The 21628-nt window shown below is 36.4% G+C and overlaps 1 protein-coding gene across 1 annotated transcript in view; it reads left to right on the forward strand.

The window, feature by feature from the left end:
- bor (ATPase family AAA domain containing bor) overlaps positions 1-21628 on the forward strand; it is a 353851-nt gene that overhangs the window by 266851 nt on the left and 65372 nt on the right. The window contains exon 12 of the mRNA XM_090394748.1: positions 10714-10881. Within this exon, the coding sequence (XP_090250874.1) occupies positions 10714-10881 (168 nt within the window). The remainder of the gene's footprint in view (positions 1-10713; positions 10882-21628) is intronic.

The raw sequence follows: 21628 nt of genomic DNA on the forward strand, positions 1-21628 counted from the left end.
GAGACCCAGTGCAAACTCTGAAAAAACATTGATTGATTCAGCCATGGAAGCATGAAGTTGTATGCAAGGATAAAAAAAAAATCAGAACTTGATAGTGTACTCGCAAAGTTAAAGAGGCAGTCACAGAAAAAGAAGAAAGTATAATGTGAGTTCCTAGCAAATAAATCAGCCATATGCTTTGAGAGAATACCAAAAAATAAATTTAAAATAATCAGTAAATAAGATATTAAACAAATGTCATGAGAAGACTTTGGTAAGAATATAGAAGATAAATATCAGTTTACTGTAAAAGGAATCAGGAATAATAAAGGTAACATGAATCCTGAAGACAGGGATATTATGTATATCTGGAGTAATTGCTTTGAATTATTATTAAATGAAAGAAATCATGATCAGTGGTAGAATATTTGAGAAATTCAATCAGGAGTACATATCAGAAAGGCAGTTGGAGAAGATGATATATGACAGAAATCCTCAAATATGGAGGTTGAATTCCAGATGATAGGGAGTAGAGCTGGCATAGTACTCATCTATAAAGGTGGCATAAAATCTTAATGTAAAGATATTCTGGATATCTGAAATACTATGAGAATGACAAGAGCAGTGACAGAATGGCAGCAAAAAATATTCAAGAGATATGCATTCATGAGCACACAGCAATAATTGAGTATAATAAATTTAGTTTAATCCTTTACCTAAGTGTAAGCAAACAAAGTTTGCACCTGAAGTATCTTCAGGACTGAGGCAACTCGTAGTAATGCTCTCATCACTCCTTGTCTCAGTATCTCCCATAATGCAAAGCACATCTCCTTGCGGTCATGTACAAGTGGTCCTTCCCTTAATGCTTTGCATTAAGGGAAGGGCCACTGCCCAGACCGGTTTTGACCTTTATTGAAGTCTTGTCATTGGGAGCCAGACCCAGAAGTGGTGATACTAAGGCAGAAGCAATGGAGATGTAATATTTACTTATACGAGTTGCCAAAAAGGTGTACCACCTTATTATTGATTTACTCTGGATTTAGAGAAAGATGTTGGAACTTTATTTTCCACTTGGTTAGACTATAATAAATTTAGTTTAATCCTTTACCAAAGTGTAAGCAAACAGCGGCTGAAGTATCTTCAGGACTGAGGAAACTTGTAGTAAAGGTGGACCAAGCTCTCATCACTCCTTGCCTCAGTATCTCCTATAATGCAAAGCACATCTCCTTGCAGACATGTATAATGCTATGCATTAAGGAAAGGGCCACTATCCCCAGATCTGTTTCGACCTTTATTGAGGTCTCATCAGTGGGAACCAGACCCAGAAGTGGTGATACTAAGGCAGAAGCAATGGAGAGGTCATAATTACTTATACGAGTTGCACATCTCCTTGCAGACATGTATAATGCATAGCATTATACATGTCTGCAAGGAGATGTGCTTTACATTATGGGAGATACTGAGACAAAGAGTGATGAGAGCTTGGTCCACCTCTACTATAAGTTGCCTCAGTCCTGAAGATACTTCAGGCACATACTTTGTTTGCTTACACTTGGGTTAAGAATTAAACTAAATTTTTTATAGTCTAACCAAGTGGATAATAAACTTCCAACAATAATTGAGTAAAAAAAAAAAGACTGATTAGATGGTCGATTCTGGGTGACTGGAGTAGAGCTCTCATAATATTTATCAAAGGGGAAATAAAACTGAATGTGAGATTAACAGAGTAATTTTCCCACTGAATGTTTCCAAGTAAGATTTATGCAGACATACTCAAGGAGAGGTAATAAAAATTGTGGACGAGAAACTTGGAAGGAAAAAATTGGATTCACACTGAATAGCAGATTGTTAGGATCATGTTTTCACTATAAGACAAATACTTGAAAAGTCATGGGAATATAACAAGGATATGAATTTATGTTTTATAGGTATGGAAAAGGCATATGACAATAAGGTGTCAAGAAAAAACCTTTTCAAAGCTCTATGGTTATGTGAAGTCAATGAGATATTATATCCATCAATACATATTTAAAGAAAGAGGTGACCTGTAGGCACATGAACGGTATAAAGTGCAGGCCAGAAGGGTAACGAGTGTGGTAAAAAGAGCAAAAGCAGATTATGAAAGGATACTAGCTATGCAAGCTAAAGAGAATCCCAAACAGTTCTTTCAATATGCTGCAAGCAAAAAAAAAAAACTGTACATGACAAAATGATTTTAAGGAATGACGATGGTAAGTAGGTCACTAAATCAGTCGATATAGTGGAGTTACTGAGCGAGCACTTTGCAAAAGTATATCATCCAGGTGGTGACATTGAAAAAATGAAGGAACCATTAGTTTATATGGGAATTGTGATGAATGAAGTGGAGGTGAATAGTCTACTACAGAACCTTAATGTGAATACATCTGTGGGATTGGATGGTATACCAGCACGGGTCTTGCATGAAGCGGCTAAGGAATTATCAGTGCCCTTGACCATGTTGTTTAATCTGAGTCTCGGGTCTGGTTTAGTCCCGAAGGTGTGGAAAGAGGGGGGGGGGGGGGAATTGTTCCACTGCATAAAGGAGGATCCAAGACTACGGTTGCAAATTACCGACTGATCAGCATATCAAGAGTCGTTGTCAAGGTCTTGGAGAAAGTAGTCACAGGAAAAATACAGGAATGGATTGATGAAAACGAGATACTGTACGGGGGGACAGCATGACTTTGTGAAGGATAGATCATGCCTCAGTAACTTGCTCAAGTTTTATAACACTGTGACGGCTGAACTGGATAAGGGTAATGGGTTTACAGTGATACTGCTGGACCTGGCTAAGGCATTTGACAGGATACCACATGGAATTCTAATCCGTAAACTACAACATATGGGAATGGATATAGGGTTGGTGAGGTGGATGGTTGATGGAGAGATATCAAAGAGTAGTTTATTCAGGGGTAGAGTCCAAAAGATGGCCTGTGACTAGTAGTGTGCCACAGAGTTCTGTTCTTGGACCACTGCTGTTTAATTTGTTCATTAACGATATAGGGAAGGATCTAAGAGGAATAGTTCATTTGTTCGCTGATGATGCAAAGTTGGGTAGGGCAATAGTGAATGCAGAAGATGTCAAAATCTTGCAGGACGACTTGGATAGATTGGAGTTTTGGGCTAAGGAGAATGGATGTCAATTTAATGTGACAAAATGTAAGGTTATGCATTTTGGAGTGAAAAGATTAGCAGCAGTATACCACGTGTGAGCAAACAAAGTTTGCGCCTGAAGTATCTTCAGGACTAGGGTAAGGTGATACAACACCAGGGCAACTCGTTGCAAAGATGGAGAAAGCTACCAACACTCCTATCTCAGTATCTCCTATAATGCAAAACACATCTCCTTGCGGATATGTCTAATGTTATGCATTAAAGGAAGGGCCACTACCCAGACTAGTTTCGACCTTTACTGAGGTCTCTTCAGTGGGAGCCAGGCCCTAGTGGAAATACCAGGCAGAAGCATTAACAGGTCATCTCTACCTATAGGAGTTGCCAAATGGTGTGCCACCCTTTTTTAATAAATTACTCTGGATTTAGAGAAAGATGTTGAAAGTTTATTTTTTCACTTGGTTAGAGTATAATAAAATTAGTTTAATCCTTTATCCAAGTGTGAGCAAACAAAGTTTGCGCCTGAAGTATCTTCAGGACTAGGGTAAGGTGATACAACACCAGGGCAACTCGTTGCAAAGATGGAGAAAGCTACCAACACTCCTATCTCAGTATCTCCTATAATGCAAAACACATCTCCTTGCGGATATGTCTAATGTTATGCATTAAAGGAAGGGCCACTACCCAGACTAGTTTCGACCTTTACTGAGGTCTCTTCAGTGGGAGCTTTCTCCATCTTTGCAACGAGTTGCCCTGGTGTTGTATCACCTTACCTAGTCCTGAAGATACTTCAGGCGCAAACTTTGTTTGCTCACACTTGGATAAAGGATTAAACTAATTTTATTATACTCTAACCAAGTGAAAAAATAAACTTTCAACATCTTTCTCTAAATCCAGAGTAATTTATTAAAAAAGGGTGGCACACCATTTGGCAACTCCTATAGGTAGAGATGACCTGCTAATGCTTCTGCCTGGTATTTCCACTAGGGCCTGGCTCCCACTGAAGAGACCTCAGTAAAGGTCGAAACTAGTCTGGGTAGTGGCCCTTCCTTTAATGCATAACATTAGACATATCCGCAAGGAGATGTGTTTTGCATTATAGGAGATACTGAGATAGGAGTGTTGGTAGCTTACTCCATCTTTGCAACGAGTTGCCCTGGTGTTGTATCACCTTACCCTAGTCCTGAAGATACTTCAGGCGCAAACTTTGTTTGCTCACACTTGGATAAAGGATTAAACTAATTTTATTATACTCTAACCAAGTGAAAAAATAAACTTTCAGCAGTATACCACATTGGTGTAACTGTACTCCAGGAGATTGATGAGGCCAGGGACTTGGGAGTGTTGGTGGATAGGGAGATGAAGTTTAGGGGGCACATTTCAAAAGTAGCTAAATCAGCTCATTAACTCACTTTGTTGTTGAAAAATACCTTGACGAGCAAGTTATTACCTCTGTACCGAGCCTTGATAAGACCTCATCTCGACTACTGTGCCCAGATTTGGTCACCTAGGTTCCTTCTTGATGTGGAGGAGGTGGAGAGGATCCAGAGGCGAGTGACTAAGATGATAGTAGGTCTATGGAATGAACCATATGAGAACAGGTTGAAGATTTGTGGGTTGCAGAAATTAGTTGATAGGCGGAAAAGGGGAGATATGATTGAGACATTCAAATTGCTAAAGGGTTTCTATAGGATTAATTCAGAGGATAATTTTGAGATCAGGACTGGTGGTGGGAGAACTAGGGGAAACCTATGGAAGCTGGGCAGGTGGTTGGCTAGCAGGGGTGTTAGAGCTGGGTTCTTTACTTTTAGAGTGGTAAATGAGTGGAATAAGCTGCAGAGTCTGTTGTGGGTGCTGACGGTGAGTGAGTTCAAGGCAAGGTATGATAGATACTGTTAGAATGTCGTATAGTTGTGTGGACATGATGTTTAGGGCCTCCCTCGATGAGGGAGGGACTAAGGATTGAGTCTAAGGACTCCCTGGAGTCGCCAGTAATAATAATAATTTAATGACAAAAATAGTTACAGATTAATAACCCTTACAAAGGAAAAATGGTTGTTTAATGCAGCTGAGTTTCAAAGTCATTGTCAATGCATACATATGAAAATTCTTTGTGTAAACAACTATTTTCCTCAAATAAGCATTATTATTCTATTCTGTTACTGTTTTTATCATTATATTATCCACTTACATCTCTGTTTTTTATTCAATGCATATTTAACTTGTAAATCAGCAGTTAAAATTAAGATGGTAACAGAATGGTTTGATCTATTAGGTGTAAGACAAAGACAAAGGACAAATATAAGACAGTGGATATAGTGAACATTGACTGCACTGTTATTCAGCTATATGGATTATACTGTGAAGGAAAGTGGCATCAATGCTGATATGAAAAGTGGAGATATTAAATTTGCTTTATACTACTAAATAAATACAGAACAGTCTTCAGGATTCTTTATCTAAATTGAATAACTAGTGTAAAAAATTTACAATGAAAAGTAGCAGGAACATGGAAAATATTAACTGAATTATCAATGGAAAACCTATATAGTAAAATATTTAACCTTCTTAGGTACACGCTTAGTCATAATGGCAAATTAAATAATGGAATTGAAATTAATTGGCAGCATGTGAAAAATGACACATAAATTTAGTTTATTCCTTTACCCAAGTGTAAGCAAACAAAGTTTGCGCCTGAAGTCTCTTCAGGACTGAGGCAACTCGTAGTAAAGGTGGACCAAGCTCCTTTCGTAGTAAAGGTGGACCAAACTCGTAGTAAAGGTGGACCAAGCAGCATGTGAAAAATGACACATAAATTTAGTTTATTCCTTTACCCAAGTGTAAGCAAACAAAGTTTGCACCTGAAGTCTCTTCAGGACTGAGGCAACTCGTAGTAAAGAGGGGTACTAAACATTGTTAGCATTCAAGGATATGTGTGCAGAGCTTATTTGCTAATGCTATGGCTAATTTTAATCTTGTATAACTACCATTATTGAAGGAAATATGAGCTACTTGTGCATTGGTGTGTTTATCAGTTTGTGAACAAAAAATTCATGCATTTTATGTATGAATACAAGACCATTTGTTATTATTTTTACTTTGTTTTTGCTTCTAACTCTTATAATATGTTGAATTGCTTTTATGGGAGGTAAAAAAAACAATTTCTTTACTGCTATTATAAGCAAACATTGAAAATTCCTGATATATACCCTCAAGGTGCGTACAGGATATGATAGTACTACATGAAAAATTTACATCATTACTAACTTCCTATCTACAATTTTCCTCCAAATCAGTCTGTTAAATGTCAAGACTCCAATATTATCAGGTCTTATATTTCTGTCTTCTAATGCACTTTTTACTGTATCAATCCACCTATATCTTGGTCTTCCTCTGGATTGTTTTCCTGACAACTTGGCAGAGAACACTTGTTTTGCCAATCTTTCCTCGCCCATTCTGTTTAAGTGACCATACCACGTGAGATTAGCTCTGCTAATGCATTCCTGGATGCTGACAATATCAAGTTCTTTCCTAATATCCTCATTTTTAATATGATATTGCCATTGATGCCATCTGTTCATGCCCTAATCTTTCTCAGGACTCTCATATCTGCAGTCTCTAGTCTTTGGTGAAGTGTTTTACTTTTAACCTAGCTCTCAGATCCATAAGTTAAAATTGGTTTAAACACTGTCTTGTATACAGAAAATTTAGTGTTTTGGCTAATTTCTGTTTTATTCCATATAAATTTATTCAGTTGACTTCCTATCATACCAGCTTTGTTGATTCTATGTCTATTTCCATATTTAACTTACCATCTTCAGTAAATCGTGCCTAAGTAGCTGAAATGTTTTACTTGTTCTATAAGTTCTCCATTCACAATGCAGTTGATATTTTCAGTGTTTCTGGCTATTTTCATTGTCTTTGTCTTTTTAATGCTGACGTTCATACCATATCTATTACAACAGTTATTCAATTTAGTCATGGAATCTTGCTGACTTGTAGCAGATTTATTTAGAAGTATAACATCATCCACATAAAGCAAAGAGCTGAGATTAACACCTCCAATTTTGATATCAGATTTAATACCACTTTCCTTCATAACATGATCCATATAGATAATGAATAAGAGAGGGGATAATGTACATCCTTGTCTGACACCAGATTTAACATTAATCCATCTTCCTGTACTTCCTTCAATTCTAACTGCTGACTTACAACTCAAATAAAGAGTTGTAAGTCAGTATTGCTTGATATAATGCCCTACTGACACCATATAACTGTAGCATATTGAATAGCTTCTCTCTTGGCACCTTGTCATATGCCTTTTCCAGATCGACAAAACTTAAATATAGATCTTTGTTATATTCCTATGATTTCTCAACTATCTGTCGTAAAGTGAAAATCTGATCCTGACAGCTTCAATTTGGCCTGAATCCAGCTTGTTCTTCAAGCTTTTCTTCCACAATCCTTCTCAATCGTTTCTGAAGTATACTTGCATATATCTTATCAGGAACACTCAGTAGAGAAATACCTCTGTAATTCTCACAATCAGTTTTATTTTCCTTTTTATATATGGGTATTATAAAAGTTCTACTCCAATTATCTGGAATTCATCCCTCTGTCCAGGCCCTCTGAACTATGCAGTGCAGCCACTGTAAGACTTTTATACCTCCGTACTTCAGCATTTGTGGTCAAATACCATCTGCTCCTGCCACATTTCAGGCATTTGGTGGCTTTTTCTACTTCGAATATGGATATGTATTCCTGACTGCATGCCTGGTAAGTGTTTTTTACCACTGTGCTGTCATCACTGCTTGTTTCATTTAGCAGTTTTTCAAAGTAATTACTCCATACATCAAGAATATCATTTTCTCCTATTTTCATGTCACCTTTATCATCTCTAATTCCTTTTACTGCATCTTTCCTCCATTTCTGAGCTGCTTCAACAACCTCCAGAATATCTTGCTACCTTCTTGATATTTATTTTCTATATTCTTGCCAAAGTCCTCCCATGACTTTTGTTTAGCCAGTTTTACAGTGTTTAGCTTTCTTACATTTGTCTCTGTATTCTCTAAGAGCACAAGCTGACTTATTTGCCAGGGACTTTTGATATGCTTTCTTCTTTTCCTTCACTGCCTCTTTAACTTCCTGTGTCCACCATGGAGTTCTGATATTTCTATCCTTGCATAAAATCTCACCACATACTCTGCTGGCTGAATCAATCAGTGTTTTCTTCAAGGTTTGCCACTGAATCTCCAAGTTTGGTTCCCGCTCTCAAACTCTTTCATTTTTTCTTGAATAATATTTGTGTATTTTAGTCTGCAGTTCACATCCGAGAGCTGCTCAACTTTTATTCTCTTTAAAACTTTCTTACATGTTCTTCTTTTCAATATGAAATTCAATTTTATCCTGCTCAAGACTAAATGGTGATCACTTCCAATTTCACTATCAACAATAACATAGTCAATGAGACTTTTCTTATTACTTGCCTCTTCTCTCCATGTGCACATTTTTATGTTGAAACATTGTGTTAATAACCAGACCATGTCCTGTGCAGAAATCCAACAGGTATTTGCCATTATTATTAGCTTTGCTCTTCTCTCCAAATTTTTCCAAAATATTTTTGTATGTCTGACAAACATTTCCTACTCTGCTATTTTGATCCCCAACAAGCACGCTGACTTTTCCCTTTTCATTGTGTCAGTTTCTTTCTCTAAAGCCTCAAAAAATTCCTCCACTTCTACTTTAGTAGAACCTTCTGTGGGACCACAGACATATATGTCTCATTGTCCAGTTCCCCATTCCATTAAATTAATTTTAGACAAATTATGGTTAACTCCTGTGGTTAACCATTCCATCTTGGAAGAGTATTTACACACTCATATGAATGAGTGTATGAAGGTGAAAGACAATCACAGACACCCATGTCACAGCAGGATACGAACCTGCAGCCTTTTGGCTGGAGAGCGAGTATGCTTACCACTTCGCCAACCAGGCCAGCATACTAATGCTTCCTTTATCATATTTCACTATCACAGTATTCTGCATATCTCTTGGGTATACGTATGAATTTGATGATGTGGAATGTGGTTGCATTTTGGGTTCACTCGAATCAAAGATGCTTTTTTGGAAACTTTTTTTTTTACTGATTTTAGGATCTTTATGAAAATTTCTTCAGTCCTTTTAGTTTTGATTACAGTTGGCCTATTTGGAGAGATAAAATGTCAACCTACAAATTAGTTTACATTTCATAAATCTTCTCTAGCCTTTCACATGTGCATTAGATTTATATAGAAGTGCTGTCATTTGATAGTAGAAATCTACGAATGCAGTACATTTGTGATGCATGTCATAATAATATGTTCATAGCTCTCTAGAAAACATTGGAAATATTAACAATTGAAAATTCATTCATTGAGCAATTTCAGATTGTATTGTAGATAAATAACTATAAGAAGATTTTGGTGCAATGTACATTTCGTCATATGCATATGGTATGTAATTCTTGTGTCAAAGACTAGAACAGGCAGATCACAGTATTCTGCATATCTCTTGGGTGTACATATGAATTTGATGATGTGCATTGTGGTTGCATTTTGGTTTCACTCAAATCAAAGATGCTTTTTTTTGCGGACATTTTTTAACTGAACCTGCTACTTATATTATATGATTTCAGAGACTTTGGTTTCAAATCATGTTGATAATAAATTTTTTTTTACTCTTTCACTATACTGCTTTGATTTGGATTCATTTCAGTGGAACCATTTTAACACGTTCTCTGCCAACTACGAGTATACTCGTAGTTAGTATATGAGCCTCACAAGTCAACTACGAATATACTAGTATGTCGATTACCGACGTCCTATGCCAAGCACGAGTTAACCCATAGTATAAGCACCTTAATTTTGACCCTTGGCTTGTGAGTAAAGCGGAGAGCATGTCTGGGGGCTTGGTAGAAGGAAAATAATTTCATTAAAAGTATAGTATATTATATATGAGCATCACAAGCCAACTACGAATATACTCGTATGTCGATTACCGACCTCCTATGCCAAGCACAAGTTAACCCTTAGTATAACCCATAATTTGTAAATCAAATTATGAAAGGTACACTTAAAACAATTTTCCACAAACAATGGTGGTTTTTCCTGGCACACAGGACAATAATAATGTTTCCCATCATTTATTTATTTTTATTTTAATTTGCGTGCTACGAGATTACTCGTAGTTGGCATATGAAACCAAATTCTGTCTGTTAAGCCGACTACAAGATTACTCGTACTGACCTTGAAGAAGTGAAAGCTTGGCATGCGGTAACAAACTATGCCCGAGGAGCGTGGCAGTGAACGTATTAATGGCAGAAAATAAAATCATGCCTACTGTACAGTGTTGTGATATGGAACGCTTCAATGTACGAAGGATACTTATTTATTATTAAGCATTCCATGTTATGGTTTCCTTAATTTTAATTTAATGTCTGCCAGTCATTTGCAAATGATTTGTATAAATATAAATAAACAAAAGTTTGTTTATATATTAATTATTTAATTATAAAGTTTTTATAACTATCCCATGTTCTTTCTCTGTCTTTTCTTTAAATAGGCTAATGCTTATGCTGGCCAGCAATACACCAGAACAGTTTGACTGGGCCATTAATGATAGAGTAAATGAAATAGTAGAATTTGAATTACCAAGCCAACAAGAAAGAGAAAGAATGGTCCGATTGTATTTTGATAGATTTATTCTCCAGCCTGCTATAGAAGGAAAAAGGTCAGTTTTGCATGCACATGTTTGTCTCTTTATTCAAGTTAGATTTGTACTTGCAGATCAAAAGGTATTTATAATTTGTATTAATTTCATCAAAAATTTTGTCTACGTAGAATTCATAGATGTGTACTTTTATCTCCAGTTAAACAATTAATATACATCTTATATACATTCATCCAAAAGCGTGTGTGTGTAGGATACTAAAATTGAATCAGTTTCAGAATATATATCCAATTATTGTGTATTTTATTCAAACAGTTTTGCTTGAGGCAGTAATTCAGACAACAATCAGGGAAGAGGAGTAGTTATAATATGAAGATAATCTAAATAATTAGATAAACACTAAATATGAAGATAATCTTCTTGAATAGGAGGCAATATCAAGTAGAGTGATGTGGGAAAATATCAGAATGGGAGAAATGGACAGTGAGATTTATTTGTGCCTATAGTCCCAAAGAAGATTCTACTAAGGAAGAAATGGAGGAATTTTTTGAGGCATTGGAGAAAGCAGCTGGCAATGAAAAAATAAAAGTTGGTTCTTATTGGAGAGCTGAACAGGCAGAGTGGAAAATGATTATCAGACATATAGAAACGTTTTAGGAAAATTTAGAGAAAAGGCGAAAGCTTATAATAATGATAAGTGCCTGCTGGATTTCTGTTCAGGACATGGACTAGTTATTGATAATGGCACATCTCATCTTATCTCATTTTCCTTTACTCTCTTTCACCTTGCAGTGTCGAGGGTTTTATTGATCATCAGACCTCAAGCTGTTCACAGGATAAGGTGGTCAGCCCTACTCCCCAGTGTATCCTATGTACAGATGATTTGAAATAGGAAGTGATCACTAGTTTTGAGCAGGATAAAATTGAATTTCATATTGAAAAGAAGAGTGTGTTAGAAAGTTTTAAAACAAATCAAGCTTGAGCAGCTTTCAGAAGTGAACTGTAGACTGAAATACACAAACATTGTTTAAGAAAAAAATGAAAGAGTTTCAAAACAAGAAACAAACCTTGGAGATTCAGTGGCAAATCCTGAAGAAAACATTGATTGATCAGCCAGCGAGGTATATGACATGGTTGTCTGAAAGGATAGAAAAACCAGAACTCACTTTAGGAAGTTAAAGAGGCAATGAAAGAAAAGAAGAAAGCATGTTGACAGTTTCTGGCAAGTCAACTTATGCTCTTATAGAATACAGAAAATAAATGTAAGAAGGTGAATCACTGTGTAAAACTAGTAAATGAAAGTCATGGGAAGACTTTGGTAAGAACATAGAAAATAAATATAAGGAAAGTGACAAAATATTCTGGAGGCTATTGAAAAAGCTTAGAAATGGAGGGAAGAGAATCAGAGATGACAAAGGTGACATGAAAACTGGAGATAAAGATATTCTAGATGTCTAGAGCAATTACTTTGAAAGATTACTAAATAAAACAAGCAGTATCAGCATGGTGGTAGAAAACACCCAACAGGAATGCAGTCAGGAATACACATCCATACTTGAAGTAGAAAAATCCATCAAAAGCGTGAAATGTGGAAAGACAGCTGGAATAGGTGAAATTTGACCAAAAATGCTTTATACGAGGGACGTCCAGAAAGTAAGTTCCAATGGGCTGTCAGAGAAACAAAAATATACTTACAAAAAAAACTTTATTGGAAATTAAAGTAGACATCTTTCACTACTTTTCTACATAATTTCTGCCATTGTTCAGGCACTTATCATAACGGGGCACCAAGAGTTGTATACCCTCGTTGTAGAAGGTTGCCGCCTGTGACGCAAACCACGTATTGACTGCTTCTTTGACCTTGCCATCGTCTTGAAACCGCTGGCCACCAAGGAAAGATTTCAGATGTTTGAACAGGTGAAAGTTGCTTGGTGCGAGGTCAGGACTATGGGAGATAATGGAATTGTTTCCAGCTGAAGGTGGTGAGAAGTTGTTGTGTGGGCAGGCGTTATCATAAATCAAAATATCACCCCTGGTAAGCATGCCACGGCGTTTATTCTGGATCGCACAATGCAGTTTCTTAAGGGTTTGGCAGTGCATACTTATGTTGATTGTGGAGCCTTGACCCAAGAAGTCTATTAGCAAAATTCCTTGTCTGTCCCAAAACAAGGTGCACATGATTTTCCGAGTGGAAACCATTGTCTTCAATTTCATCTTGACTGGTGATGAGGCGTGCCTTCACTCCATGGACTGTTGTTAGCATGTGACACCCAAGTTTCATCCCCGGTGACAAGTCTGTTCAGGAAAACATCGGCATCCTCATAGTAGCATGTCAAGAATTCACTTTGTGTTGTTCTGTAAGCAACTTCGGCACCCAGCGTGCACACAGTTTCCGATAATTCAGTTTCTCCAACACAATTTCATGAAGACATGAACATGAAACTTTTGGAAATTGTAGCGAGAGTGACGTCATAGTGAATCCCCTATTCTGTTGAATCTTCTCTTCAACTGAATGCACCAAATAGTCAGTCAGTAAAGATGGTCACCCTCTCCGTTCATGGTGGGTAATTTGATTTTCTTAGATATTATAAACACACACCAAGAAGCATACGCACTGTGAGAATGTCTGAAAATGGCACCAACGCCTTGCTAACGAATCAACAAACTCAGCATGGATGCTCCAAAAGGGACATCCAGAAAGTAAGTCTCTCGTATATGTTGACCCCCACACATGAAAGGTCACAAGACCTATAACCAGAGTTGTGGAGTCGAAGTCGGTAAAAATGTTCCGACTCCTGATGAATTTAAATTGTCATATAAATGATATGTTAAAATATCTGATTTCATAGATAACAATTTGATTAACCTATCCCCCCCCCCCCCACCCGGTTATATTTTCAGGTTATATTTTAATTTCAAGTTCTTTGTAGATGTCACAATAAAACATAATTTATGATAATTAACATATTATATTAGCGAAAGCGGCACCACATGAAAAAATTCACAATGACAAAAAAAAAAAAATGTCAACAAAGTCGTCTGTTTTTGAACACTTAACACATTTATTATAATGTATACATGAACATGCCACCAAGTAAATTATATTGCTACTGGGGGGGGGGCTATGCCCCCCCCCTGCACCAACAGTGCCCAACTCCCTGATTTCCAGGCTGGTAGGTCATGACTGATTATAAGCGGTTGCCCCTGTGTTGCACTACCTTTAAGAGAGCTACCTACCCAATGGTAGTGCAACACAAGGGCAACTCGTGGCAAAGGTGGAGGAAGCATCACGCATTTCATCACCTTCCAAAAGTCATGACCTACCAAGCTAACGTCACATTTGTTTCGAATTTTATGTCACATCCGTTATATAAAAACATTTCAAATTTTGGCTTATCTTAAATTCCTGGAAACCTCTAATTAAAGAAACTTTAATGGAAGAAAGATAAATAAAGTAAGAAAAAATAAAGAAAGAAAAAATAATAAATAAAATCATTTCTTTCCAAAGAAAGAAAAAAAATCATAAATAAACTAAATAAATCTTCTAACACCTTTTTATTTTATATAGAATAGATTTCAAATAATGTCACATAAAAATGTGACATAAAAAACGTTTCAAATTTAGTCTTATCTTTTTATAGATATAGAGTAGATTAATGATATCATCATCAAATTCCTGATATATACCCTCTGGGGGTGTACAGGATATGATAGTACTATATGAAAAATTTACATCACTACTAACTTCCTTCATCATCATCATACGTATCAAGGATTTAGGCCTAGTATGGCCTGTTCCGGCCTTAGAAGTCATCGTTTAAGAGGACGTCCTGGTTTTCTTTTTCCTAATGGCTTGTACTTTAAGGCTTGTTTTGGTAATCTTTCTGTTTTCATTCTTTGAACGTGTTCCATCCATTTATGTTTATATTTTTTAATTTTTTCTATTACTAGTTCTTGGTTTAATTCTTTCATAATTTCTTCGTTTCTAATCTTCGTTATATTTTTCATATTTGATTTAATTAATTGTTGATTATTTAATTAATTTAAATAATTAAATAATTTAATTAATAAATGTTGGAACATGATATTAGTAATAACCAGTCCATGTCCTGAGCTGAAATCCAACAGGTATTTGCCGTTATTAGTTTTGCTCTTTTCTCCAAATTTTCCCAAAATATTTTTGTATGTCTTACAATCATTTCCTACTCTGCTATTTAGATCCCCCTACAAGGACCAACTTTTCCTTTTTCATTGTGTCAGTTGCTTTCTCCAAAGTCTCAAAAAATTCTCCTACTTCTACCTTAGTAGAACCTTCTGTGGGACCATAGGCACAAATAAGTCTCATTGTCCAATTCCCCATTCTGATATTTGACCACGTTACTCTACTTGAGACTGCCTGCAATTCAAGAAGATTAGCCTCGTATTTTGTGTTGAATACTATGGCTACTCCTTCTTTTCCTTGATTGTCATTGCCTGAATATAACATTTTGTATTTATTGCTCAGAAAGATCTCACCAGTTTTTGTGTTTTTTGTTTCAGTCACCCCTATTATGTCGATCTGGTATTTATCCAGTTCGTCAGCTACTTCCATTTCTTTGCCATTCAGGCTTCTTATATTGATAGTACCGATCTTGAACTCTGGTGATTGGGGTAAGTTTTAGGATTTGTTCCAGTAGCTGACTTTTCGTTGTTTGCCCTAGTTCCCTGGTGAAAACAACGGGGGGGGGGCTTGTTTAACCAGGCAACACCCCAGCTGGCATGAAATTCTGTCATGTTGTACCATCATTTGAAATCTTGGTTTAAGCCAATAAGAATACAATTTGGTCGGCTAAATCCCAAATTGCCAGCCCATCCTCGTCCATTCAGTATCCAGGTAGATACCCAACAGGGTGAATCACAATAAGGTGAGAATTGGACATCAGGTCAGAATTCCTGGTTGGTTCTCTGCATTCCTTTAAAGGCTGTGTGGAGGTCTTCTCTCAGTAATACAGCTTTGACCCTTAAGCATCCCACTATTAATGATTTGTTGATGAAAACAATAAAATGATAGCTCAGGCATTAGGAGTAAAGGATACCCAGGCACATAACAACAGTGAATACCTTCAAAAGATAGTGGAAGATGTTTTAAAAGATTTTGAAATTTAAAAGGAGGTGGTTCTATGTATTGTAACTGATAATGCTTTAAATATTATTATTATTACACTCTCCATGGAGTCGGCAGGCTCATCGTGGGAGGTTCATTCAACTGACAACATATTTATCATATAGAATTTTAAAATCCTTAACCCTCTGGTAATGCGTTCCATTCACTGACAATTCTTCTCCATGTAAAAAATCTGCTCCTTGCACTCCTCCTCACGACACTTACACAACTTCTAGGAATGACCTCTGGTTCTTCCCCTCTCACCATCGACTCTTTTTATAATCCCCTCTGGATTAATCTGATAAAATCCTCTCACTAACTTAAATATCTCTATCATATCACCTCTCTTCCTCCTATCCACCAAACTCTGCAATCCACATTTCTTCAACCTCTCTCATAGCAAGTATTCCAAAGTCCCAATATTGTCTTAGTCACTAGTCTCTGGACCCTCTCCAGTGTCTCCACATCGCATTGAAGACCAGGTGACCAGATCTGAGCACAATAGTCCAAGTGTGGTCTGACCAGTGCCTTATATAGTGGCACAACCACTTCCTTATCCTTACATGTTAGAGTACTTCTCATCATAGCAGCACTACGATGTGCAGCCTTTGCATCACTAGCAATATGCCTTCTGAACTTCAGTCTACCGTCATCCATCACTCCCAAATCTCTAATCTCATCCACTTCCTACAGTATGGCACCATCGATATAGTACACAGCCTTATATTTCTGCACTCCAAAATGCAACACCTTGCACTTATTGATATTAAAACTACAACCCCCCACTCTTTTGTCCAAGTAAAAAGTCTATTCAAATCTTCCTCCTGAAGGGAATTAACATCAGTTAATGTCAAATATGTTAAACACAATTGAAAAAATGAATAAATTTGACAAAGAAAGCACACAAGTATTAAAAGATGAAGATGTTAATTAGATAGTATATTTATTATTTATTTCCTATATTGATATATAAATAAAGGAGTTGGAAGTGCCATAATTTCAGGAATCGGAGTTGAAGATTTTATCTACCAACTCCACAACCCTGCTTATAACACTACAGTGAGAGTGGGAGGTTGTACTCAGTGGGAAAAACAGTATAAGGGAGATTGCTAAAAAGAATAGAAGTAGATGGAATGAAGGAAGCTGATGAGAATTTAGTTTGGTGTGTTCAAAGCTACACAGTGTATGGGTCTTGGCCAGTGGCTGCTGTTGTTCTTCTGTGGTTAGAAAAAAGTGTAGGAATGATAGCAGCCAGTTCAGAGGGGCAACACCCATGAAGTACCTATAGAAAAGGCACAGTGCTGAAATAGAACACCTGCGATAAAGTGACTGAAGGGTGTCAGTGAGGGAATGGCCATCTGTTAAGCAGATTGCCCCCCCTCCCCTTCTGAATACCATCAAGAATTCTTATAGGTCTTGGATGCTCCATCCCAAATGTGAGAACAGTACTCCAAAGTTGGAATGATCTGAGACTTATAGTGCTAGGAGTTAAGAGGGAGATCAGTGATGTTTAGAACAGAAAAGAACAGCAAGCTTTTTAGAGGCTTACAGGTTATGTGAATAATACCATATTTACTCGAATATAACTCGCACTTTTGTTCCCAAAATTAAAGCTAATTTTGCAGGGATTTTTGGAAACTAAAGTTTTCAGGAAAAAACTGAAAATGGGTATACTTACTAAGAATCTCCTATTCGCTGTTGCTACTTCTGTTCTCGATGTCCTTCTGTACATCAAAGTCATTTACCCAAATAGTGCATCTTCTTTCCCATTATTTCAAGCAAAAAATTCCCAGTAATTTACAAAACTTGAGATACGTAATGAACAATCCTTCACGAATGACTAATGAGAAGTGAAAGCAGAGCACGAAACAGACAGTTGGTGCAGTATTAACAAAAGATTGTGTGCCCCAACGACAAAGGCAAGCCGACAATTGTTGAGTTGAAATACTAATTCTCTTCAACCGAATTTCATATATCTGTTTCAACCTTTTGGTTGAACTTTATTGCTGTTTGTTTGCGTGCCGCTTCTGTGTCGAGCAGACGCGCGCACACATTATATGTAGACACACACATTTTCGGTAGAATTTTATTTGAAGTTAGCCTTTGTGATCTGTCTTGACATCGAAAATTTCAAATGCAATCAAACAAACACTTATTTTGTGTAATTGAAATATTGAACAATAATTTTTAGTGAGATACTGTGTTTGCCAGTGCAACATATGGTTTTGCTTGAGTCTATACAGTTTCTGTGGGAAGGGACATGTGATTCATTAGTTTGTGCAGTTTTTATCCCAGTTGTCTCTAATTGCACTGTTTCTTGAGAAATATATTAGGCAGACTGCAAATGTCTCTGTACCTTATTCAATGACATTAAAACTACTTGTTTTTCTTGCGTTTGCAGTATAGTGGCTATTGGGGAGGGCGTTTACCGAAGGGAGCAAGTTATTATCACCCAACGTGAACGTGTTTAAACTTTTTTCGTAAAGTAAAATCAGGAATGTGAGTTATATTCAAGGAAATTATAGTGTTTGTGCCAGGATAAACTGGATGTGACAGTCAACCCAAGAAGAAAAAAGTCGATCTTGAAAGGAAACGTTATCAAAAATAAGTGGGAATGAGGAAGGATTTCTCGTGTGTAATAAGGCAGGCTTGAGTTCTTTTTTTTTTTTTTTGCATTGAAATTTATTAAATTGTCTTCACATTTCAGGATGTTAAGGAGGCCAGTGTTCAAGTGGAGTGAACAGTGGCAGATGTATTAAAAATTAGTATATTTGGAAAGAACTTTCCATTAACATTCAGGAATGTGTTCCTTCCTTCCTTCTCTTTCTGCTCCGTCCCTTAGGATGGGTTGAGTCCCCTAATAAGGGGTTTACAATGAATTAATGCAGCTGGCTCGTTACTCCTCTGCTGCAGTCCCTAAGGGCAAGTAGTCATGACTGTAGATCCGTGTGTGTTCACAGGGCTAGTTTGCCTGTTCTGAGGGACAAAAACCCCCAAGTTTCCATGTGAAAAAAACCATTTCCCTCTGTATGAGATCAGCTAACTCACCTTTAGTCAAAAGAGACCAGATAAAGGTTCCTCACATTATGGACAGAAATTGAACTTGGGTCTTTCTGACCAAATGGTCAGACCTTTTCTGACCATCTATACTGACTGAGCTATGGAGAGGCTCTTTAGGAATGTGTTAGCAGAGTTAATCTCAGATGGTATGGTCACTTAAACAGAATGAAAGGAAAGATTAGCAAAATCAAGTGCTATCTGCCCAGTTGGCAGGAAAAAGACCCAGAGGAAGACTAAGATATAGGTGGATTGATACAGTAAAAAGTGCCTTAGAAGATAGAAATATAAGATCTGATAATGTTGGAGTCTTGACAGATAACAAATTAATTTAGAGGAAAATTGTTGATCGGAAATTAGTACTGGTATACTAACTTTTCATGTAGTACTGTCCACCTGATATGTACCCCTAAGGGTACATATCAGGAATTTGATGATGCTGATGAATTTTGTTTGATTGTGTTGGGCTCATCTTATGATGTATGACATTCATACTTTTATAAAGTAAAACTTTATGTGAAGGAGACTGCATATAAAAATTTTTAAGCAAAATGGAAATAAAACTTATTACATAAGTGAAGGCACCTGGAATTTTAGATTTTTACATGCATACTGAAGGATTTTTTGTGTCTTATTTTCCCTGATTTTATATAGTTTTCAAAACTGTAAAGTTCAATGCATTGATTTATATTCATAGAATATATCTAAGAAAGTCTTTTGAATAGAAAATGTATTATTTTTTGAAAAAGAATGATGTCTCGTTAAAATGATCATCTCAAAATTTGTAAGTATTATAGATGCCTGGAAAGATAGCCAGCATATAAATATAAACTTTATATTGGGGGAAAAAAAAGTATTGGACTTTAGATAGAAGTGAAATATGAATTAGGATTCTTTTATTACAATAACATTTCAAAAATGTAACTTCTGATTATATAAAAAAATATGAAACTATATAATTTCTGATTATATAGTTTCATATTTTTAAAAGTCATAATAAAAATGATATTAGTTACACAGATTAGTGATAATATCTTTATACTTTTTTGCATGGAATTCCACATACTTGAGAGATTGTGCAACCTATTGATAGAACATTAGTACTGTACTGTGGATTGGAAAAAAGGTGAGGAAAAAAAACAAGTTAGTTACACTGGATTTAAAGACTGCAGATGACATTCTTTAGAAAAACGAGAAGGATGTTACAGAGACTAGTGTAAGAGAAGCATTGAAGAAGAAAATTTTTTTTTATCAGTGAAAACTGATAACTTTAGAGCTATATAGCTTCAGTGGAGGGCTGATAATGAAGGTTGTAGAAGACAGAAGTTTTGATGATTTAGGTAATGTAAGGTTTGGCAGAGCAGTGTCCTGTGATCAGCAGAACTGGATTTGGATTTGCAATCAACTAGAAAAGGTCATTGATATACATACTAGAAATATAGTGAGTACATGAATGGAGAACCCTATAGTACTTAAATATTTGTTGCTGATTCTGAGGATGAAGATACCCTCTGAAATTACACACATTGTGCAACTAGATAGAGGAAGGAGTGCTAGCAACTAATTTCAGAAGACAGACCATTAGATATGAGTTTACTTAACAGGTCTTGATGCCATACCCACATAACTTAGAAAGATATAATGGGCAGCTACTTAAATGTCTTTACACTTTCCATGACATTGTTCCAGAGATGGGTGACATAAGCAATAAGTTCCTCATTCATATAAATAAATAAATCAGCTGATTCAACTAATGCCATTTATTCTTTTATAGTGAGTAGGCAAGGCCATTTTAACCTTATCTAACTTTTGGAGACTGAGTGAGCAATTCAATCTCCACTGGTAGCCAATTCTCTCTCTCTTTCCCCAGAGATAATATGCCCAAGACTATCACTGATTTTAAGCAGCATCCAAAAAAGAGAACAGGTGCCACCATCTTGTGGTCCCTAACTTAACGCAATATTTTTAATGTCTGAAATAGTTGTGGGTTCTACGGTTGATTTTCTTGAGTTTACGAGATGAAAAACCTGAGTTTCTAGAAGAAAAAATCTGCTTTAACATTCCAGAGATCAACTAACTCGGGAACCAATCAAAGAAAGGCGAAAAAAGTTCCTCTAGTCAGCGATTAGAATCCAACTTAGAACAATCTTTCTTTTTACAGCCTATCACTAAGGAGTGCAAACACCACTTGCACTGAGCTACACAGGCTATTAAATAAATTATTAATAAAATAAATAAATAAATATAAAAATAAAAAATATATACACAGTTTTGCCATAAATACTGTTACAACTTCCACACATCCCTGCACTGCCCACAGAATTGCACGAGTCCAGTTCCGTTATTGGCTCTGTGCACTGCCAACAATTGAATGTTTATCACTAGAGAGAGAGAGAGAGAGTTGTCCAGCTGTACAGATTATCATGCAGTGAGGAAATTATGAAAACTGTGTAGTTGTAATAGCACTTCACAAGGTTGAAGTGCAGCCATCTGTTATTTTCAACATGCTAAAAAATCACTCAGGATCAGTAGGATATTTGTGTATCGGACTATTAACCACTATAACGATACACAAGATGTATGTAACCACCAAAGAACAGGTTGATA

This window comes from Typopeltis vanoorti, chromosome 6, assembly GCF_054136105.1.
Source record: "Typopeltis vanoorti isolate ZY-2024b chromosome 6, IOZ_Tvanoo_1.0, whole genome shotgun sequence".
Lineage (NCBI taxonomy): Eukaryota > Metazoa > Arthropoda > Arachnida > Uropygi > Thelyphonidae > Typopeltis > Typopeltis vanoorti.